Source organism: Peromyscus leucopus, chromosome 14 (assembly GCF_004664715.2).
Source record: "Peromyscus leucopus breed LL Stock chromosome 14, UCI_PerLeu_2.1, whole genome shotgun sequence".
NCBI classification, from domain to species: Eukaryota; Metazoa; Chordata; class Mammalia; order Rodentia; family Cricetidae; genus Peromyscus; species Peromyscus leucopus.
In genome coordinates, this window is record NC_051075.1 from 55,120,951 (window position 1) to 55,143,744 (window position 22,794).

The 22,794-nt window shown below is 45.1% G+C and overlaps 1 protein-coding gene across 1 annotated transcript in view; it reads right to left on the minus strand.

Annotated features, from left to right (window-relative positions):
- Positions 1-22,794, minus strand: part of Pomt2 (protein O-mannosyltransferase 2) — a 44,245-nt gene that overhangs the window by 9,295 nt on the left and 12,156 nt on the right. The window contains 11 exon segments of the mRNA XM_028876137.2: positions 1,816-1,892; positions 2,781-2,872; positions 3,322-3,473; positions 7,148-7,226; positions 10,251-10,320; positions 12,149-12,215; positions 16,759-16,868; positions 18,455-18,537; positions 19,178-19,284; positions 20,485-20,644; positions 22,296-22,404. Coding sequence (XP_028731970.1) covers positions 1,816-1,892; positions 2,781-2,872; positions 3,322-3,473; positions 7,148-7,226; positions 10,251-10,320; positions 12,149-12,215; positions 16,759-16,868; positions 18,455-18,537; positions 19,178-19,284; positions 20,485-20,644; positions 22,296-22,404 — 1,106 coding nt within the window.

Here is a 22,794-nt window from a genome sequence, read left to right on the forward strand (position 1 = left end):
CCAGCTACTAACAACAGGGGCAAACAGTGAGTCTCAGGAATCCTTAAACGAGAATCAGCCATGCTAAGCAGCTTCAGCCCAGGAAGAAAAACGGTTAAAGGCTCATGGTTAGGGTTGTATGATGCATAGAAACAGAACCAAAGCAGCTTCTCATTCCAACTGGCTCTGAGTTCATGAAATGTAATGTGTGGCTTTCAGGAGCACTGCCACTCAGAGGTAGGAGTGTCATGGTAACTGACACTGACCTTGAAAGCCTATTTGCCTACCTTTGAAGCCTGGATCTACTTTACATAGAGCTGTGTTCCTTAATATCTCCGTGCTTCAGTTCCTTTTCTCTAAACTGGAATGACAATAATCTTCACAGGGTTGTAATAATATTAAATAGTTATATACATACAGTGTTCACAGTAGTGGGAGCTGTATAAATGTTCACTGGTATGCTGGCTAGCTTTAACTGTCAACTCACTACAACCCATAATCACCTTGGAAGAGAGCCTCAATCCAATAATCTAGCCCTTGTTGGTCTGTGGGTATATCTGTAGGAGATTATTTTGATTATTAATTGATGTAAGAAGGATCAATTTACCATTCCTAGGCAAGTGGTCCTCAACTATCTAAGAAAGCTGAGTATACACTGGCCTGTGAACCAGCTAGGCTCTATGATTCCTCCTGTACTCTGGCTGTGAAATGCACTCCATGTTCAGAAATAATGCTGTGTGAAATAGCAAGTAGGTCTGCCTTTCAAGTTTCTGCCCCTTGACTTCTCTCAATGATGCACTGTAACCTAGGGAACTGTAAGCCAAATAAATCCTCCCCTCCCCTAAGTTGCTTGTGGTGGTTTAAATGAAAATAGCCCCCTTAGCCAGGCGGTAGTGGTACATGCCTTTAATCCCAGCACTCGGGAGGCAGAGCCAGGCAGATCTCTGTGAGTTCAAGGCCAGCCTGGTGTACAGAGCGATATCCAGGACAGGCATGAAACCACAAAGAGAAACCCTGTCTTGAAAAAAATAAAACAAAACAAAAACAAAAACAAAAAAAGGAGGGCTGGAGAGATTGCTCAGAGGTTAAGAGCACCGACTGCTCTTCCAGAGGTCCTGAGTTCAATTCCCAGCACCCACATGGTGGCTTACAACCATCTATAATGAGATCTGGCACCCTCTTCTGTGTACATAATAAATAAATAAATCTTTAAAAAAAAAAAAAAAAGGAAAGAAAGAAGAGAAAATGGCCCCCTTAGGCTCATAGGGAATGGCAGTATTAGGAGGTGTGGCCTATTTGGAGTAGGTGTGGCCTTGTTGGATGAAGTGTGTCACTGGGGGTAGACTTTGAGGTTTCAGATGCTCAATCCAGGCCCAGTGTCACTCGCTCTTCCTGCTGTCTGCCTAGATATAGAACTCTTGGCTCCTTCTCCAGCACCATGTCTGCCTGCATGCTGCCACAATGATAATGGACTAAACCTCTGAACCTGGAAGCCAGGAAAACAAATGTTTTCTTCATAAGAGCTGCCATGGTCATGGTGTCTCTTCACAGCAATAAAACCTAACTAAGACAGAGGTTTTCCTAGGGTGTTTGTCACAGTAATAGAAATGAAACTACAACAACAGGAATGGCTGTCATTATCCTCATCAAGTCACCCTCAGCCTGTGATACCAGAAATGCCCATGAAGGTCTAGCAAACCGGTGGGTCAAACATTTCCGACATCTTCCACAAGGGGTCAGGGAGCTATACCATGACTATTGCTCTGTGTTCTAAATCTGTGGGTGCCCAAGAGCTTCTCTAAGAGATCTAGAAGGAAGGAGAAGGGCTCACAGTACCCGGATCATAACCATGTGGGACTCCAGCAAGATCTCAGAAAAACTGGGCTGCAGCACGTCCAGGCTGATGTTTGGCACTACGGGGGAAATGACAAGAGAAAGGCTTTGTCACACATTGTCCTCACAGTCTGTCCTCAGTACCCACACCCTTGCCAGAGCCTACGTGTAGTCTTCCTAGGAAGCTGAGACAGGGAGCAGGGCAGAGGGTCACTTACTGAGTTTATGTTAAGCATGCACTAGGTAATCTCAGGACTTTGGAGGAAACAGACAAGGCCTCCTCTTGGTGTTCTGACAGCTCTTGACTCCAGCACCCATCACTGTGGCACTGACCCAGAAGCTGGCCTCCTGTTAGTATGAGACTAGGAACCAAATCTGTCTCATTCACTAATATATCCATGAGAGCCATGTGATTCCTGACATACTTAATAAGGAACTATCCAACCAGTTTGTCTAGATCAGGTACTAAGAAGAATGGAATGGCAAGTATGGAGAAATCAAGCACAGTCTGGAGAGGGGTGAGGAAACTGAATCCACAGACTTTTCAGTTGAAGCTGACACTGAAGTGGGGATGTCAAAGGTGCCTGGAAGCAGAAATTTGGGGTCACTATGGCTATGGCCTTCTGTGAAGGGCCTGGCTGGTTATAGGGAGAGGAAGTCCTTGCCACAAGGGAACTGGACCAATCTGTAATAAGCATCGGAGGCCTGGAGTCTCCCACGGTGCAAAAACAGAAGCTGGGGGGCTGAAATGGCCTTGGAGGAGGTCACTTGAGACGAACGAATTTGAAGAGGAAACAGACAGGAAGAAAAAGGAACTATGTGTCCCGAGACGACACTTAGGAAGACAGCAATGGGGGGAGAAAGGAAAAGTGACAATATAATGAAGTCAGAGTCTATGATGGCTTGTGCTCCTAAACAAAGAGTTTAGCGTACTTCCTCCTTCAGAGTCAGCCAGGGTCTCGACTCACGTTTGGGGTTGATATGGTCTTCTATGTTCCAGATGGAGTTAGCCGTTTCTTTCAGGTACGGAGTGCAAGTAACCTCCAACTGCTCCCAGCCCCTGCCAGAAAAATAGTCACAAATGTCCCAGAAGACTTGGAATGCCCCCAGGTGTAGCAATGTCCAATGCTCTTACATCTGTAGAACCTCTCTGTTTACAAGTCAGTGGTCATGATTCTTTCAACCTCACACTTTTCATTACCACAACTATCCTAACAGTAGCTTGGCACACATTATTTCCACTTTACAAAGAGACAGAGCCCTGGAGTTCTAACCTGAAGGCAGGCATACAAATGTCCAACTATCAAAGCACATAAAATACAAAGCTATACTGAAGTTCTCTGCACCACAGCATCCCCGATGCCTTTCCTTCTTCCATCTACTACCAAAAAAAAAAAAAAAAGCAAAAGTGAAGTGAGCACCGACCACAAGTGATCGAAGCTTCTGGTGTATCCCTTGTAGTGTGAACACGGTAAGCTAGATTAGAATATCAGGATCCCAGAGACTTACCACTTGGGCAGGATCTTTCCTGAAGATCCCAGGACGCAACCTGTGACTAAATGGATGAGGCGAATGCGACTTCTCAGTACCTTGATCCGGTTCCCAAATTTTCTGTTTACAACTTCAATCCGCCAGAAATCATTTGAGTCCCCTGTCCCATTCTGCCACATAAACCAAGAAAAAACTTTACAAAAGTCAGATGATGTTAGAGACAGTGTTACAAAGGAAAATGGTCACCCTTTCAAAGGCTACCATGTTTCAGAGGTTAAATTGACCTCAATGACCAATGTAGCAAAGGGAATGAGAAGGCCAGGAAGTATCCCAAGAGTAACATTCCCCGGGGACTCCCTATTACAAAATTCAGGAGAGAAAGAAGTAATGAAACTGTGCAATCTCCATGTCACAAAGCATGGGTTTACTGCTGACAATCAAATGAGTCATCCTGCATGCTGTTTGCGGACCACTATGGACAGAAAATAATTAAGAAGAATTTGTGTCAAAACTTGGTGCTTCATCTAGTCACCAAGCATGACTTTGATCTTATTAGTGTAATGTCAGCGGATAAAGCTGTTAGCAAGCTCTGGGAAATGCAGCAAAAACTAGCAAAGGAGAATGTGCAGCCCTGCAAATGAAGAGATTACTGAGGAACAAAACGGGACAGCAATGGAATCAGTGAAACTCACTCAAGAGAAGAGACTTTGGAAGCAGATGAAACAAAAACTCAGAGCTTGAACCCCGTGTTGTGGGCAAACAGTGAGACTGCTCCTAGGGACTTCAGCCTCTGGGAAGAGGTGTGGTTCTAGGTTTTTGGTTTTTAATCGTGGATTCGGAACAGCTGTGTTAGATGAAGTCAGTGATTTGAGCACAGAGTTCTGGGGTCAGCTTCACCTCATCTCCTCACGTGCTCCTCAGCTTTAGTGATGGCATTACAATCTGGTTTAAGCCTGAAAACAGTACTTCAAGGATTTCTTTTAACTACAAAAGTCATCTTATGAAATACATTGGGTTAATCTAGAAATTTCACACCTAAATTACAATGTCTTTTGCATTTGTGACTGGCCGTTTTTTCTGCTTTGTAATTATGAGACATTTTCTGAGGAGGGAAGGTTAGGATGTCATTCCCTCTTAGAGATGGAGGATTTTTGTGAAATTGTTTCACTGTCACCTTCCCCTAACCACCGACTCTTGATTCTGAAATCACTTGCATTTGGAATGGAAAGTTACAATGCAAGCTCTGCATCAGTTCATGCCGTAATTTTAAAGTAGTGCCTGCTGATCTGCCTGCTGGAGATGTTAACTGTCCAGGTAGACCATGCGGTGTCATGTGCACTGATGAAGTTACCATTTGTTTTCAAGTGGATTTTAGTGCTCGCTTACCCAATGTATTTTTTGACTTGAACATGTTTTTAGTTTTTCTTTTTCAGTTAGGTAATCCCAATGAAAGTTCTCCTGTGCACATCTTTACATTAGGATTGTAAAGCAAGAGAACAGTTGGAGATTTTATAAGATGCCACTTTGGGGGTAGGGGAGGAGTTGTCCCTGAGAATGAACCAGAAGATGCTGCATCTTGTTTTCTTGTGATGTACTTTGTGATTAGAATATCCAATGCAAACAATCGGACTTGAATTGTTTTGACTGATTTCCCATGTTATGTGTTTTACACACATGTGTTTTATGTATTTATTTGCAGTTAGATTTTCTCCAACAGAAAGCAGTTTCACTACTGGTGTATTAATAAGCACCAATAGGTTTTTATTCCAGTTCCAAGCATTATGGTTGAATAACATCACCTCAATTTTTTATTATCCTTTAAAGAAACTGCATTTTCATATTCTTTATTTATAAGGGATCAATACTGTTGTAAATACTTGTGTTTTTAATGCTGGAATCTCATCCCACCACCATCAGATGCAGTTCCCTATTTTGTTTAGTGAAGAGACACAAGCTTTCTCATGGTGTCTTCAGAGATTTAGAAATGTGAATACTGACTGGCTGGTCTTTACGATGTGTCTAGCTGTGAGGATATTTAAATAGTGAGTGTGGATGTGTTCGTCATCCAGTATTAAGTCCCTAGTTACTGATTTTTGTGTTTAAAATACAGGGAAGAGAGAAACTGCAGTGTTCCTGGAGACTCCCTGTCTGGGAAGCTCTCCTCCTGCCTTCACTGAGCTCTCGTTGGGCCTTTGGGTGTGGGTTCTAAGCACTTCTCCTGGGCTTTGATTGGCTAAAGCTGTGCACATATGTAAAAAGACTATTTTAGGGAAGATGGAGCATTGCTCATGTCATTTCTTAGGCAGGTATGCTCGTGTGCTAAAAGAAGACTAGTGTTAATTGTACAAAAAAAAAAAACTGATTTCCCGCCGGGCGGTGGTGGCGCACGCCTTTAATCCCAGCACTCGGGAGGCAGAGGCAGGCGGATCTCTGTGAGTTCGAGGCCAGCCTGGTCTCCAAAGAGAGTTCCAGGAAAGGCGCAAAACTACACAGAGAAACCCTGTCTCGAAAAACCAAAAGAAAAAAATAAATAAATAAATAAAATTGATTTCCCTCCCCTGAATAGTAATGAAATTACTTCTGCTAAGTAAACTTTTTATGTCATCTTCTAATAAAGCTGAAAAATCCCTGTGTTTCTATTATTAAAAAAAAAATAAAGCTTTTCTATATGTACCCTTGATAATAGATTTTGAAGAAATCATGTAAGATGATAAAAACATTTGAATGGTACAACAGATGTAAAAAAATTCAGTTTAAAAGAAATTTGTTTTTACATTAAATGTTTATCTGAAATCAAATGATTTTGTACATAAAGTTCACACACACATACACAAATATATATACACACACGGTATGAATCTAGAAGTGAAAAGTCTAAATGCTAACTTTATAGGACCAGAGTGTTAAGTTCTAGACAGCTAATTTTGCCCATAAATCATAATCAAAACCTCACTCTAAGCCAACAAGAAGACATGGGCCATTTGTGTCCATTATTTTGGACAGCACTTGGGAGGCAGAGCCAGGCGGATCTCTGTGAGTTCGAGGCCAGACTGGTCTACAGAGCGAGATCCAGGACAGGCTCCAAAACTACACGGAGAAACCCTGTCTCGAAAAAAACCAAACAAAAAAAAAGTTCTCCCAGGTTGTTGGCTTTTTTCTTTTTTAGTGTATTATCGTTGTGTATATACGTGCGTGACCAGGAAGGGGAGAGCATGCCATGGTACATGTGGACACCAAAGGGCAATTTTGTGGAGTCAGTTCTCTCCTCCCACCTTTACGTGGGTTCCAGAGACTGAACTCAGGTCACCAAGCTTGCATGGCAAGGCCTTTACCCACTGAGCACACTGCCAGCCTTCCAGTCTTCCAGCGTGATATTTAAGAGATCACATGGTATTCCTATCTGACATCTATTAGGTATAGACTATATAAAGTTTATAATTACTTTGCAAGAAGAGGGATAGAGACAAAATAGAATTCATAGGCTGCTTTTCTCATAGCAAAATGAGCTGAACAGTTATAGCATGTTAAAGAAGTCTGTGCTGGCCAGGCATGATGGCATACAGCTTTAATCCCAGCACTCAGAAGGCAGAGGCAGATGGATCACTGTGAGTTTGAAGCCAGCCTGGTCTCCACAGCAATTTCCAGGCCAGCCAAGGCTACATAGTGAGACAATGTCTCAAAAAACAAAACAACAAAAAAAAAAAAGAGAGACTCATCTATATGCAGCCTCCAAATTCTTAGACCATCCTAGAATTCTGGGGAGGATGTGTTCTACTACATGGCCCTGGACCAAGCCTCACAACTTTTTATATACACCCTGCTCACACCCCAGTTTCTTACTTACTATGCCATAGCCAGTGACCTGATAGTGCTTCCGGGTCAGGGGGGCCTCATGATAGTGACTGTGCAGGTTCCGAGTTGTTCTAGAAGTTGGAGAAGAGAAAAGCCATTATCTGAAGAAAAGAAGACGTGCATGCTGCTTCTTCTATTAAGAATACGCAGTCATCTGCTAGAATTAGAAAAAAATAGAATCTGAGCTATTAATCCCCACATGGCAGGGAATGCGGTGTCTATCCACTTATAAGAAGTATTCTGAGGACTAGAGAAGAGAGGCGCTCACAGTGAGAAAGACAGAGGGAGGAGGAATGGTGTGCAGAGTGCTGTGTGTCATGGAGGCCCAGGGTGGAGCGTCAGGCCACCTTCACACATTTAGTAGCTTTGAAGCTTGAGCTTTTCCTGACTAAGGAGGCAGATCGGGGAGAAGAAACGAGCAATTGAAGTGGATATAATTACATCAGGTAAACTTCCCCATTAACATTTACTTTCTATTCTCACTAACTTTTTTTTAAAGTGGGGATTTGCAAGGAATGGGGCGGGGAGGGGGGTAATTTAGCTTTGATGTACTTAGCTTTTTTATAACAACTCTTGCTTTTATTCATAAGTAATAAATGTTCGTGACACAATTATGAGGAATTTTCAAAAAATTAAATATGATTCTATTTATTTATTAGGGACAAAATCAGATTTATTTAATATTAGGAATCTAAAGTATCTAAAATCCAACTAATTAGAAAATCATACCAGCCACCACCAACCCCCATTCCCCCGCCTCCCCGTTTCTCCTAGTATTTCAAAATCTCTTATCTGGTAATTCCAGTATATAAATCTTTGGAGGATGTTTCTGCTAATGACTACTTTGGTCTGGTTTTGGTCATTGTGCCTTTTCCTTGAGTAATACATCTTTGTGCATTGTTCGCTGTTGTTGAAAAACTATTTATAGGAATGGATTCCAATATCTTTCCAAAAGTAGGATTAACTCTTGCTTTTAGCCAGGCACAGAGGAGATGTTATCAGTCTATGCTCAGGTTTATTTAAGTCATGGCTTAAAGATTCGGAGCCCACCAAGGTGATATGGATGTGAGCCGCAGATCCAGGTGAGGATCAGTTGGAAATTACTTCTTGGGAACTGGGGTTCCCTGAACAACCACCAACAATCTACTCCTACACAGTCACTTTCCTGTGGTAGTGAGGGGAGCAGACACATACGTAACCTATAATCTATCTCCCGGGTTCCAAGTCTTGGAGAAGGATCACTTAATACAAACTTGCCACTTTGGAGGAACCTAAAACTTTGACTTAAAAACTGCTCTTGGGCCAGTGAGGTAGCTCATTCAGTAAAGGTACCTGCTGCCAAGCCCGAGAACTTAAGCTTGATGCCTGGGGCCCACTTACATGGTGGAAGGAGAGAATTGACTCCTGCAAGCTGTCCTTTGACCTCCCCCCACACTGTGGTTCATGTACACACACACACAAAAATAAAAAAAAATAAATAAATGAATGAATAAATAAATAAATGTAATTTTTTTTAAAAGAACCTTCTCTGAAGAGGTCGTCAAAAAAAAAAAAACATCAAAACTCAGGGCCTGATGGTAGTAGCACACACCTGTAATCTCAGAACTTGGAAGCCAAGGCAGGCAGATCTCTGAGTTCCAGGCCAGCCTGGTCTACAGATGAGCTCAGGACAGCCAGGGCTACACAGAGAAACCCAGTCTCAAAAAACCAAAACCAAAACAACAACAACAAAACCCAAACAAACAAACAAACAAACAAAAAACCCCAGAAGAAACTCGAAGCAGTAAAACTTTCATCTCTGTTTAAATTGTTCAAAGAGTAACCTGGGGTTAAGACCTAACAGAGATTTAAGGATGACAGTGTATTCGGAATGCATAAGCCTAGGGTGTACTAAGTAAAAAATCTCTTTGAGAATGAGCAGGAGCTGGACAAATGCTATTAAAGAGCTTTTCCTTCATTGATCTCTACATGTGTGGAGTAATTTCTCACTGGCAAAGCATAGTATTTCTATAACAGGAGGAGGGAAAATGTGGCCTCAAGGCTTCACTTTTCTCTGAATTCTTTCTTTCACTTGGATTTTGGTCTAGTAGTTCTAATATCTTGTCAGCTTCTTCATACTTTTAAGCAGTTTTTGTATTATATTGGTGTTTCCATTCATGCCAATGAACAAACAGTGAGACAGACTAGTGTGCCAGTCTCAGAAACAGACACTTACATGTCTTATAAGTATCTACCCGAAACACAACTTTGGGCTATCAAACTATCCTTTCCTTTGCGGGGGAGGGGGAGAGCTAATATTACATTTTAAGTTTAAAATACCGGGTTTTTTTTTGTTTTTGTTTTTTTGTTTTTGTTTTTGTTTTCTCCCCCCGAGACAGGGTTTCTCTGTGTAGCTTTGCACCTTTCCTGGAACTCACTTTGGAGACCAGGCTGGGCTTGAACTCACAGAGATCCGCCTGCCTCTGCCTCCCGAGTACTGGGAGTAAAGGCGTGCACCACCACTGCCCGAAAATTACTGTGTTTTAAAGAGATTTATAAAAACAAAAATGTCTCTAACCTGTCAGCCCCACTTGCCAAAGGAAAGATAAACTCCCTGGAGTGCTGGGGGCTGTTGCTCATGTAAGATAACAAGCCCCAGGTTTCACTTCTGCAAACAAGCTTGGTTGCCCCAACTGCACAGAATGTGTTTGATCACACATAATGAGGGCGGTACATATAGGCAGGAAGTACATAGCCTTGTGGATTTTGCCTTTATAAGCACCAGACTAATATACTTTGAGGCCATTCTCTGGGAATCCCAGGTATGGACCTGGCCACTGTCCATCGTCCTGGCCAGTATTTAATAAAGTTTGCTTCAAATTTGGCTCAAAAATTGTGGTAGTAACCTTATTCTCACCCAAGGGAGTTAACAGGAGAAGGGACACTGAAAAGTATCCTTAAAGGTGATGTCCTCAAAGCCAAAATCAGCAGGCAAAGGCTAGCTCACTACTCATCCTTACACCATGCACGGATTTCTTACTCCACACAGAGGTCCACTGCCTGAGCCTCAGCCCTCTGCGCGACCATTCAGTTCCAACGACAGCAGGGTCACTTACTCTTTGTGTTCCAGTCGGATGATGTCGCCATGTCTGACAAACTCCACTGGGAAGGAAGGATCTAGGGGATCTGCCAAAAAGAAACAAGTGTGGACAGCGAGTGAGTCACTCACATACTAAAGCAGAGACAGCTAAGGCCTGTTGGAAACAGTCACAGTGCTGTGTGATATGTGCTGACAGTCCTAAAGGGTTAGATTCTCCAGTCACCTCAGAGGACTGGAAAAGAGCATCCCAGAAATAATGCTCTAAGACTCTCGAGGAGCAGGGAATTCTGACAAGTGAACAAGCAGGATAAAGGAGCACATACAAAGAGTAATCCACGCAGCAAAGAGTCTGTGTGCATAAAGATGTGGGGACAAATGACCGTGTGAACAAGTGGAGCGAGACTGGCCCCGGTGCAAGGCTGGCAATATGACCTTTGACAAGTACTGAGGCTCCGCTGCAGCCTCAGCCGGGAGACGGAACAATGAAACCTTCCTTAGTGAGTGGTACAGTCTTTACAAAATTAAGTCCACGCAACTGTCCAGTGCTTTTCAAAATCAAATCTGATCTGTAAGTAGACTTCCTAAGCATGAGATGAAACAATGAAATCCTTTCTGGGCATCTAGAAGTTAAAGCTGGTCATGATCTAGAAAGGCCGCTGCATAGAAAAGTAGCTGGCAGCCATCACAGAAGGCAGAAGGCAGAAGGCATCCTTGTAAAGTCTGTCACCAGCAGTGAGATGCCAAGACTCTGTAAACAGTCAAGGTCGGGAAGCTAAATTTACTAACACAAATGACTGGCCTTAGATTCACCTGCAGACACCCGTTGCTATCCTGCCTTATAAGCAGGGAAGGAAGTTTTATTTGGTATGGATTAGGGTGAGGGGCCTTTACAGCCAACAAGAACACTAAGATCTTAGATTTCGAAGTTCGCAGAAAACCCTCAGCTGCTTAGGTGAAATGCAACTATCTTAGCTTAGAAGCCACAGTGGAAACCAGGCAAGTTCAAATGACTTAGAAGTCCACCCAGTCTCCCTCAAACTTTATTATGACAGACCACTTAGACTAGCCTGTTGTATCAAAGCACAATCAATAGGAGAACATCAGACTCACGCAAGGGGCTAATTGACCTTACTGAGCAGGCAAATAAGGCAGCAGGAGAGACAGCTGCTGGGTGTATGGTTCTAGCCTAAAGCAACAATGGGAGGAGATGACAAGGAAAAATAAAGGGAGTTTAGACGAACAGCTGTCCACTTCTCCAGATTTGGAGCAGCTGGCTGCTGTCAGATCAGGCAGGTGGTATTTGCTGAACAGTCACAGGAAATGCCTGGGGTTCAGGATATCACCAGTGAGGATGCGCTCAGATGATAACTGCCCTATTACCACTAACAGAAAGCTGTCCACAGGTAGCTAGTTGCCTTCCAAAGAAAGGAAGATCATAAAGTACCTCTTGCTTAGTCCTAAAACCAGAGATCCCAGCTAGTTAGCGCGTGCACGTGTGTGCGCGCATTCAGGGGCGCTCATGTTTGTTACAGCAACCACCAGCTAAGCCCGGGCACAGGGCTGACAGACACTTGGATTATCAAGTAACTCAGCCAGCTCAGAGACAAAAAAGGACAGCACTCTATCATGTCAGGACTACAGGTGGGGTATGGAGGGTGTGGAAATGAAAGCGACTCCCAGGTACCCTCGGTTAGGGCTACCTAGCAGCCCCTGGGATGAGCTTACATGACCTCTTCCTGGATGAACTCTGAGCCCTGGCCCAGCTGTCTCACTCACTGCTCATCGTCTATGCTTTCAACTGTGCTTGGAACACAACAGGAGCCCAACAGTGTTCCAAAGGATCCCTGCGGTCAGTCAAGATGTCAGAGGTGCTCAGGAGCAAAGTGAAGGGACACTCAGTCTCGGCCACATTACCTGTGTTTGTATTATGTTTCTTGATAATCCACAGGTTGTTGTAGTCCTTATGCAAATAGGTGGTAACCTAAGCAGAGGGCAGAAGGGGGGAACCATTATGATTATTAGCACAGCTGCCCAGGCACAATCCCCGGCAAATTGACACCACTTTCAGGATCCCCAGCCACCAACTCAGGAGGCCACATTTCCCAATGAAGCTTAGAAGCAGCTCTCCATTTTTCAGAATTTAGAGGCCCTACCCACCAAATAACCTTTTTAATTTATCTTTCTTTTTGCATCTTGTCAATAAAATTTCAGCTGTCTTGAGGGAGGACCATTATACTGTGTGTGTTAACAGTCTCCGGCACAGAAGCAGCAGATTTAGCATATTTAAAAAGTGAGTGGGAAAAAAAAGAACAAAAAAGTGATTAAGACAATGCCTGGGTGCTGGAGAGATGGCTCAGCAGTTAAGAGCACTGGCTGCTCTTCTAGAGGACCCCAGTTCAATTCCCAGCACCCACATGGCAGCTCACAAGTATCTGTAACTCCAGTTCCAGGGGATCCAACACCCTTACACAGACACACATGCAGACAAAACACCAATGCACATAAAATAAAAACAAATCATTTTTTTTTTAAAGCAATGGGCTGGGCTGGGCTGGGGAGACGTCTCAGTCGGTAAGGTGCTTGCTGCACAGACCTGAGGACCTGAGTTTGCTCCCCAATACACAAGTAAGAAAAAGCAGGTGTGCTCAGAATCCTATCACTGGGGAAGAGGGGGCAGGACAATACCTGGGCCTTGCTGGCCAGCCAGTTTAACTAACCCAGTGAGCCCAGGTTCAGTGAGAGAGATTTTCTCAAAAAATAAGGTGGAAAGGGGTTATGGAGGGCACCTGATGCAGATCTCTGGCCTCTACATACACACACGCACACCTGTGTACCCACATCGATGCACACTTACAAAAAAAAGCCATTATCTGTTCTTAATATGTGGGTAAATGACACTAAAATGCTCCATAAATATGTTATCCTAGAGTTTCAACCCATAGCCATAAACTGATTTTTTAAATGTCTAAAATTCAGTTACTGGTCTAACAGTAAAAACCTAGACACAGTAATGAACATCTATTAAGAGGACTAGTGAAGGGTTTGGGGATTTAGCTCAGTGGTAGAGTGCTTGTCTAGCAAGTGCAAGGCCCTGGGTTCGGTCTCAGCTCTGGAAAAAAAAAAAAAAAAGAGGACTAGTTAAAGCTCAGGAGTAGTGGTGCACACCTTTAATCCCAGCACTCAGGAGACTGAGGCAGGAGGATCTCTGAGTTTGAGGCCAGCCTGGTCTAGAGAGTGAGTTCCAGGGCAGTCAGGACTACTCAGAGAAACAGTGTCTTGATACTGTACACATGGAATAGAATATTATACACCAGTAAAAATGTTGGGGAGCGGTTTTTTAAAGCTGCATGCAAAAAGGCTCAGGAAATGCTCCCATTCACAGCGACTAGCAGGCACTCTTCTGAGCACCGGGCAAGTCTCACCCTGCTCAGTCACTCCCACAGCTCTGTGCAGTAGATGCTCTTCCCCAACAGCACAAAGAAACAGGCTGGGTCATTTGCTCATGATGAAACAACCAATGGTTTGGGAAGCAAGCAGAGAGAGACTACAAATGAAATGTACACCTTTGCCAGACACGTAAACACGTATCAAAACAACAGAAACACATGCTTTTCTTCTGAGTTCTCATAACTTCAACTGGACACAACATGACTAATTTACTTGAAAAAAAAAAGTTGGAACTAGCATTTATGAGGGAAAAATCACTTTGCAAGTACTATGGCTATATTTGAGTTATTTGAGTGGTTTTTCTTTGTTTCTCAGGAAAAAAAACCAATGATATTAAGAATACATAAAAGACTAAAACATTTTCGTTCATACTCATGACACAAAGCTAGATCCAGTCTATCTATCTACCTGGGACTTGTTCACAGATGTCAGGGTCCTGTGCATGTATGGAGGGAATGGCTTCTGTTTTTAGAAGAGTCATTATCAAAATTCTCCCAGGAAAACTGTTTCTTTATCATAAGTGTAGCCTCTGGCCCATTCCCACAGGAACACTGGTTTCCAAGGTGGAGTTTTTATACAGGTCTTGTAGGAACTAAGTACCTAATTATAGCAGAATGCTACTTTTCAAAATATCTGATAAATGCAGACCTTTGGAGATGACAGGTAGCTTTGGTTTTCTTTTTTAATACTTTTCTAAACTTCCCAATTTTATTTTATAGATGTTAAAACTGAGGCCTAGGGACTCTAAGGCACTAAGCTGCAGGGCAGAGGGTGACCAGAAGGCATTCAGTCCAATCACTTCAGTCTACAGCTGAGGAGACAGCCTGAGAGTCGAAGCCTGACACTCTGCCCCTTGACCCAGCGTGCTGTCCACACAGGCCCACCATCAGCCTCACGCCTGCACCCATGGGCTCCAGGCACACAGTGCCAGCCGAACAGCGTCTTCCAGAACTTCACCTTCCCCTCCTTCTGCACAGTGCAGCCACAGATCTGTCACTTTACTCTCCTCCACATGACACCTGCAGCAAGACATCCTCATGAACTGCCACTTGTGCTTTTCTGTCCTGGCTACATTGTGGTGGTACTATGTTCCCCCAAATATTGTGCACCCTAATAAACTTATCTGGGATCAGAGAACAGAACAGCCACTAGATATAGAGGCTAGAAAATGGTGGCACTCACGCCTTTAATCCTAGCATTCCAGAGGCAGAAATCCATCTGGGATGTCTGTGAGTTCAAGGCCTCAATGGAAACAGCCAGGCATGGTGACTCACGACTTTAATCCCAGAAATCGAGCCTTTAATCTCAGGGAGTGAAGCAGAAGGCAGAAAGGTATATAAGGCGTGAGGACTAGAAACTAGAAGCTTTTAGCTGGTTAAGCTTTCAGGCTTCAAGAAGCAGTTCAGCTGAGATTCATTCCGGATGAGGACTGAGAGGCTTCCAGTCTGAAGAAACAGAATCAGCTGAGGAACTGTCGAGGTGAGGTAGCTGTGGCTTGTTCTGCTTCTCTGATCTTCCAGCATTCACCCCAATACCTGGCCTCAGGTTTGATTTTATTAATAAGTACCTTTAAGATTCATGCTACACTATATATTAGCACGATCTAAAGAATTTCAACCAAAGCAAAAGTGAACAATCCTTGGGACCCACCCTATATAGATTAAATCAAAATCTCTGAAGAAGAGTCTACAGGTCAAAAATTTTAAAGCTCACTTAATTCTAAAGTGCAGCCAGGACTGAGAAACACTGGGCCAGAGATACGTGAAAAGCCAATGTGAGAAAGCGATGCTGCTAATCCAGTACCCAGGGCCAACTTTCCAGTATAACAAGGAAATGATGCTAAAGCATTTGAAGAAGTTAAATTTGGCAAAATGAAGCTCTCAGCCAGAGAGAAACATTCTGTAAGAGAAACCTCACTTGGGAGCATCTTAAACGAACCTTCTTCCAAGGGGGAAGCCTGGCCCACAGCTTCCACCTCCTTACTACTGCATTCACCTTCCCATGGCTGCATCTGAGACTTCTGACCTTCCCTCTCCATCAAAACTAGAGTGTCAGTCACGGAACTGCTGCCTTCCTCCTCCTTTCAGAGACCTCACTCCCCACCCCCATGTCTCCTCCACCCCCACTCACTCCTTCATTCTCAGTCTCTTTACTCCCACCCTGAGCAGCCCTGACACTCCCTTAAATGTAGGCTTCCCTCGCTGGCCCTTTCTCCCTGCAGTCTTCCCGGGCAATATCAGCACCCACTTTGTGCCAACACTTCCATGTTACTCTCAGCTCTCTCTCCTGAGACAAGCAATAAACACAAGAAAAAGTCTCCTCCCACCTCCAAAGCCATTCCTCCCCACTGGATCATGATGAAATCACATTATCACACATACACACTGACGTCTTGACTACAGAGCCACACACAGCTCTTCCTGACCTCCCATCCATTACCAGGCTCTCCTACGACACCTGGGAAGTGTTGCCTGACTCGGTTCCAAATTGTCCCTGTCTTGTAACTGGTTCTTTGGAGTCCATCCCATTCCTGCTAGTGTCACTTTTTAAACTTTACACTAAGCACACCCCATCACTTAATCACTTTCCTGCCTCCCAAGAACAGAGTCAAATGCACTCTCACCGAGTTCAGCCTGGCCCCACCAAACCTCCCCACTAGCCTGTTCTCACTCTCAGGCATCTTCCTCACAGCTACTCCCTAACACGGACACCCTCCATATGTGCTCATTACCCAGGGTGATGAACTGTGCTAAGCATATAAAAGGACAGGAGAAGCACACTCCACAATTCTTTGTAAAATGGGTTCCCCAGAGGCAGGCAGAATGCCAGGAAAGCCTCTGGTAGAGGAGGGAGGGGCATCAATTTTACAGGGGATCATGAGGTGGACAGAGAGGAACCCCTGAGCTGAAACCTCAAGAAGCTAAGGTTAGCCAAAGGAAGGACTGGCAGAAGCAAGGAGAATGTTTCAATCAAGAGAAAACAGGTCAATCAAGGATGAGAGGCAAGAAAGCGAATGGCAGGTTAGTCACAGGAGAACAGTTCAGTGTGGCTGCAACCAAGTACACAAGCTCACCCACCTGCTGCTGGCGAGCACCAACGCCCTCAGGGTAGAGGTGCCTATGGGAGTGCAGGTAGCCAATGGCCATCCGGAGATTCTTCACAGTGATTACAGAGCCGTAAGCCAGGTCTGGAGGAAAAGAGGCATCAGACAGATGACAGGCTGCCCCTGCCTTGGGTGTGTGTGTGTGTGGAGGGGGGGCTGCAAGCCACAAGCCTCACAAATCCTCCTAGAGATCATGGGGCCCAGGCCTGCCTACACCTGGAGTCCTGTTGCCTTCTCGTGCCAATGGAAGCACCTCAAGAGGACGCTCCCTACATTCCCACCACTGACTTCTTCGCTGCAGACTCCACACCCCTCAGACTGCTCCTCCCCAGCTCCTCTCATTTCTTCTCTTGCAGTCTCCAGTAACCTGTTCCGCCCTCTTTCCAGCTCTCATGCAGGCACTGGCACAGCATCGGTCATCTCACCTCTAAAGTGTCAGCTCCTAAGCTCCACTGCACAGATCTCAGTCCAACGGCCCTCTAAGGACTAGCTCCACATGACTGCCCTCCGGACCAGTGCCTTCTCTTGCTTTCCAGTTCTCATTCCTTTCACAGTCTCTGGAGCCCACTGTGTTCCTGGCACAAGATACACTAAAAGGGCAAACGGCCTTCCTGCACTCAGGTGACACCTTTCCCCCTTGTCTGGTCCCCCTTTAGTATGCTCTTGGCTGTCCCTGCTCCTTAGGGATCCTTGGGTACAGCCCTGCAATGACTTCCCAGTGGATGCCCCTAACTTCCTAGACGTCTTAGACTTTCTTCCAGCTACGCTCACTCCACACACACACACAGCATCCCAGCTGCCTGCCTGCTCAGAAACCTCCATGTGGTCTCCGATAGCTTACTTACGCATCTCAAACCCTCATCAGCTAGGTCCAACTCTCTTTTCTAACTTAAGATTCCAGACTCTGAATATATATAACCTGTGCCTTGAGTTTTACCCTGCCCTTGGCTTTGATCCTGCCATCCCTTCTTGCCTAAAATGACCTCTTGCTCTTTAGCGCCTACTGAAGTCTACTCATCCTGCCAGGGCCAACTCCAAAGCAGACCTTGGTGTGCATGTATATGGGATCCCCTTGAATGGCTTCCTAGCACTGACTCAGCATGTCAATTCAGCTTCAATCCCAGGGCTGAATTCCACCCCTCATATTGATTTCTTTCATTTTATTTATTATTATTATTGTTGTTGTTGTTATTATTATTATTATTTGAGACAGGGTCTATATAACTTTGGCTGTCCCGGACCTCGCTAAATAGACCAGCAATGCTTGCCTCCGCTGCAATTAAAGGTATGTGCCACTATGCCAGGTTCTGTATTTCCCTTTTATGTACTTAACACATAAATGGAGGTCCTTCACTTCAGACTATCTCTGGAGGGTGAATACCTGCTAATTACTACCTGTGAATAAATATAGAACACTGTGACAGCCTATAACTGCCCCTAGAGGCCTTTCTCTGTGACCAGATTCTCTTGAAATGGCCTTCTTACAGAGCTAGCTTTGATAGCTACAAAGGAGAAGTTATTTCGAGTACTATAGTAACTGACTCTGGAGTACTGATACTGTAATGCTGGGCTTTCTCCCAGTCTGCTATACATAGGCTAAAAAACCCCAAGCTTCAGACTTGCTTTTTCCAATTCAACTCCCAGGAAACGCTTCTGCCTAGCACACTCACGTTCGGGGATAGAAGCATTGTGAAGGCTGTTCCCTGAAAGCCGGGCTTGAAAGGCAGAACTGAAGAAGCCGTCACCAGGACCACTGTGGGCAAAGGAGAAGCAGAAGAGAGTCAAGCTGAGAGAATAAGAGCTGCCGTTTCCCAGAAGCCCTTAGTTAATTAAAAGGAGATTTGAGAATCTGGACGGCAGGTTGGTCTCATGAGACAAACATGGATGATGGAGTTGGGAGAGAACAGTCCAAATTTCACTTCCGACACTTACTACCTGGTTAACTTGGGCAATGTCCCTAACCTTATTTAGCCTTAGTTCTTCATTTTTAAATAGGAGGTTTTTAAAAAGCCAAAAGAACTCACCAATAATGATAGCTAGATGAGATTATGCACAATGCTAAACCCAGCTCTTGGCACTTAGAAGCTACTTGTTAAATGAGACACTGCTGTTGGTGTCTTGGTTATCAGTACCTCTCGTCCCACTGCAACCCTGGTATCCATCCTCACTAAAGTGAAAGGCCTCTGAGAAAGACGGGGCATTTAGCTATCGGGGAACTCTCCGCCTCCTTCAAGGCTGGGTGCTGAGTTTTCTGAGCCTTGGGATATGCAGAAGAGAGAACACAAGGGGCAGGAAAAAGTTCCTCCCCTCATCCTAACCTCACACGGCCCACACATAGGCTTAGGTGCCAGAGAAAGACCAGAAGCAAGAGGCTGGAAAGGCTCTGGCTGTACCTTTTATTCAGCACCATGACATGAACAGCAAAAATGGTCACATAGAGCACCAAAGGCAGCACTATGAGGCACAGGATTCGAGCAGTCAGGTGCTTCCCCACAGTCACCTGTAAACAGAAGCCACCACAGGTGGTGGGCATAAGAAACTTCATTGTACGCATAGTAAGAGTCACATTGGAAAGAATAGTGGGTGGAAAACCCTAGGCCTTTCTATATTACCCTACACCACACACACACACACACACACACATGCACACATTGCAGGAGGATAACCTGGGCCAGCTCTCTGATGCCCTTCCAGGCACTGCACGCATGACCATGACAAGGTGAGACTGTTGTTCGACAGTCGCCTGCAGCCCACTGAACTCCCTGAGTTTCCCAAGGCTCCCTGTACTGACTATGCCAGCCCCTGATCACTTGGCCAACTGTTGCTGGTCTTAACCTTAGGCTTCAACTTCCTCACAGGCCTCCCTGGAGCACCCCAGCTTTGAGGCCTCCCCTCTGCTGTCAAAGGAGGACTGTAATAGGCCCTCCTCCTCCTCTCCCCCAACACCCCCCAGAGGTTCCAGAGGGCAGGGATCATGTTGTAGTCACCAGCACATTCCCAACATTCTGTATTTAGAAAGTGATCTCTATCTACTTTCTGAATGAATAAACATGTTGGAAATTTGGTAGTTGAGCCCTGGAGCTTGCCTAACCCAAGCTTGAGTCACAGACTGCCTTCTTACTACCCCTAATACCTGTAGGACCTCGGGAAAGTTCTCTCTCTAGGTTTCAAATTCTTCATTTGTAAAATCAGTGAGTGATAATGACCACCCACCACCTAGGACTTTAATGATGAGATAACGAAAGCAAACCATTTTTGTACAGTGCCTGGCACTGAATCAGCCCTTGATTACTAATGTCCTATCCTAACAGTGTTTAACAGGCTTCCAAATATGGAAACCCTGGGTCAGGTAAAGAAATTGTGAATTCAGAAGTTCAGCCTCGTCCCACTCATTTGACCTAAGCTCTTATGCCCTTGGTGGACTTGGTAGCTGAAATCAAGGAGGTGGGAAGGGGCAACAGTTAGAGAATTGCAAGGTGGTTACTGCATTTACTCTCTTTACACCACTCCAGCCCCTCAGCCAGGCCCACTGCCTGGCATCCTGGTGCCTACAGAGGAAAGCTGGGCCTGTCTAGTCTGGCCATGGCCCACAACACAGAGCACAGGGCACAGCCACTCCCTCCACCCACAGCAGAAGCAGAGAAAGGCCCATAGGGAGAGCACTGTGGAACACAGCCATCCACAGCACTTGAGTTCTCACCAGGGAAAGACTGAGGTCTCCAAACAGGTGCCAAAGGTCTGAAATGGTGTTCAGTCCCACTTGCAGAATGATAAAGAGGCCAACAAACTTGACCCCTAAAGCACCAGCCAGACTAATGCCAGTCAGGCTGAGCCAGAACCACCAGGGGGCAGAGAAAGGCCTGGAAACCAATAATACACAGTTCAGTTTGGTAGCGAGAACTACATCGGAAATCAAGAGCAGCAGCAGGACAGTCCTCAGGGGTCTATGCTGGACCCTAAGCTGGAGGGTTCTTAACCCTGGGAAACCATGGCATGGCTCTAAGGAGGCTGCGCTCTGTGAAGGCCTCAAACTACAGGCAAGTCCGTGCGGAAGAAAGTAGCGTGTTGTCCTGGGAAGGCTCCATGCTGTTCCTCGCTAAGTATGGGGCCTCTTACATAGAGACTTACTCTTCACTATCGACAAGTCAGGTAGACATAAAAGGAAAAACCCAGGAAAGTTCTCTGGACTCAAGTCAGACTGATCCTTCGTGTCACCTCGGGGCCTGCCAAAGCCAGCATTTATTAACTGTCCATTACCCAGTCAGACAGCATTCCAAGTATTGTATCCTATTTTCTCATCTTCCTCACAGCCCTTAAGCTAGAGCTCATTAGCCTCTGTTTACACACAAGGAAATCGAGGCACAGATAGGCCACGCAATGTAGCTAGCAAGTGATAGAGGGCAGTTCAAGCCAGGCAATCAGCTATAACGCTGATGTTCCTAACAACACCCAGTACTCCACAGCTGATTTCCTGAGGATCTGCATTTCCCCTGCCAGAATGAATACTTCTTAAAGGCAACATCTTTGCTCCTCTGCCTCTCTCTCCTGGTGTGGTACCTGACACACACTATGTATTCAAGAAATGGGAGGTGGTCTGGAGATACAGCTCCAGTGGTGGAGGCTTGCCAAACATATGAGACCCTGGGCTCAATCTTTGATGCCACTTTTTTTTTCCTTTAAAAAAAAAAAAGGTAGATGGAAATGGATGTATAAAAAGCAGAAGATAACCCAAAAACAGAGTAGACTGGTAGTCACTGGCTGGGGAGGGAGAATGGACTAGCATATGGGTAAAAACATATTTATTGCTTTCTAGGACAGCCTAGGATATGCCAGCTCTTTTGAACTTTGAACACAGTATTTTGAACACATGGAATGACCTACTCTACTCCCTTGGAGGCAGGTAAAGGATCCAGAAAAGTAGGAGAATTCTGGAAGTAGACCAAAATCCAGATTAGCTTTAGAACTGACCAGGGCCTAGAAAGATCCCCTTGGCTTGTGTGGAAAATTCATCATGAGGTCAGCACTGGCTGCAAGCCTTGAGGCAGGGAGACAAGCATCTCTGAGGCAGCATCTACACTGGTGTCCTCCCCTCCAGGATGGAGGATGTGAAGGATAAGATGTCCCAGAGCTCCTCGAACCAGCACTGGTGCTGAGGGACAGCTTATAAGGCATAGTGAAGAGGCAACACCAGCACTCTCCCATAATACCCATAAGCACCTCCCCAATTGTATACCAACTTCAAACATCCAAACACCGCTTAACAACTGACAATTTCTCATCTTGTGAAAAGCAAAACTAAAAGCATCTATCAGAGGAAACACTTTAAAATTTATTTTTCATTATCTAAACAATAAACAAATGAAAAGTATGCTCCTTTTAAACTAAGCTTTAATGCTAGTCCTGTACGTACCCACCAGCCCTGCCACAATCAAACTTCTGGGCTGCCATGGCTTCTGACCCCCCCCCCCCACCCCCCCCCCCACCCCCCCACCCCGAGATGGTATTTCTGACCTGTCAGCGCAGGAGTTGTACTTGACCATGCTCAGCATGGCAGCCATGATGAAGAACATCAGGATAGGGTCAAGGAGGATGTACTGGGACAGAGTGAGACATCCTGTGTCTGAAAAACAGGAGTTTGTTGGTCAAAACACAGAGTGATGAGAGATCTCTGAAAACCAAACACTCTAACAGCAGCAGGAAAGGGTCCCTCTGTCTGCACTACAAGTAAGCATCCAGCAGTCATGACTAGGTGGCCACTGATCACCACTGGATTATCAGCAAAGAGGAGGACTCAGCTTGGGGCCCAGAGCTAAGCAGCAGGGCCAATGCTACTGTAGGCCTTCGATCTCAGAGGCGCATGTCTTCACTCAGAGCAGCCCCAAGGCCACTTCCTCATCTCTACCATAAAGACAATCCACAAGCTGATACAGCTGAAAACTACAAATGTATAGGAGAGTTTTATTTTATACGACATCTTTATTGAAGGTTGACTCCCTACATAGGTACCAGA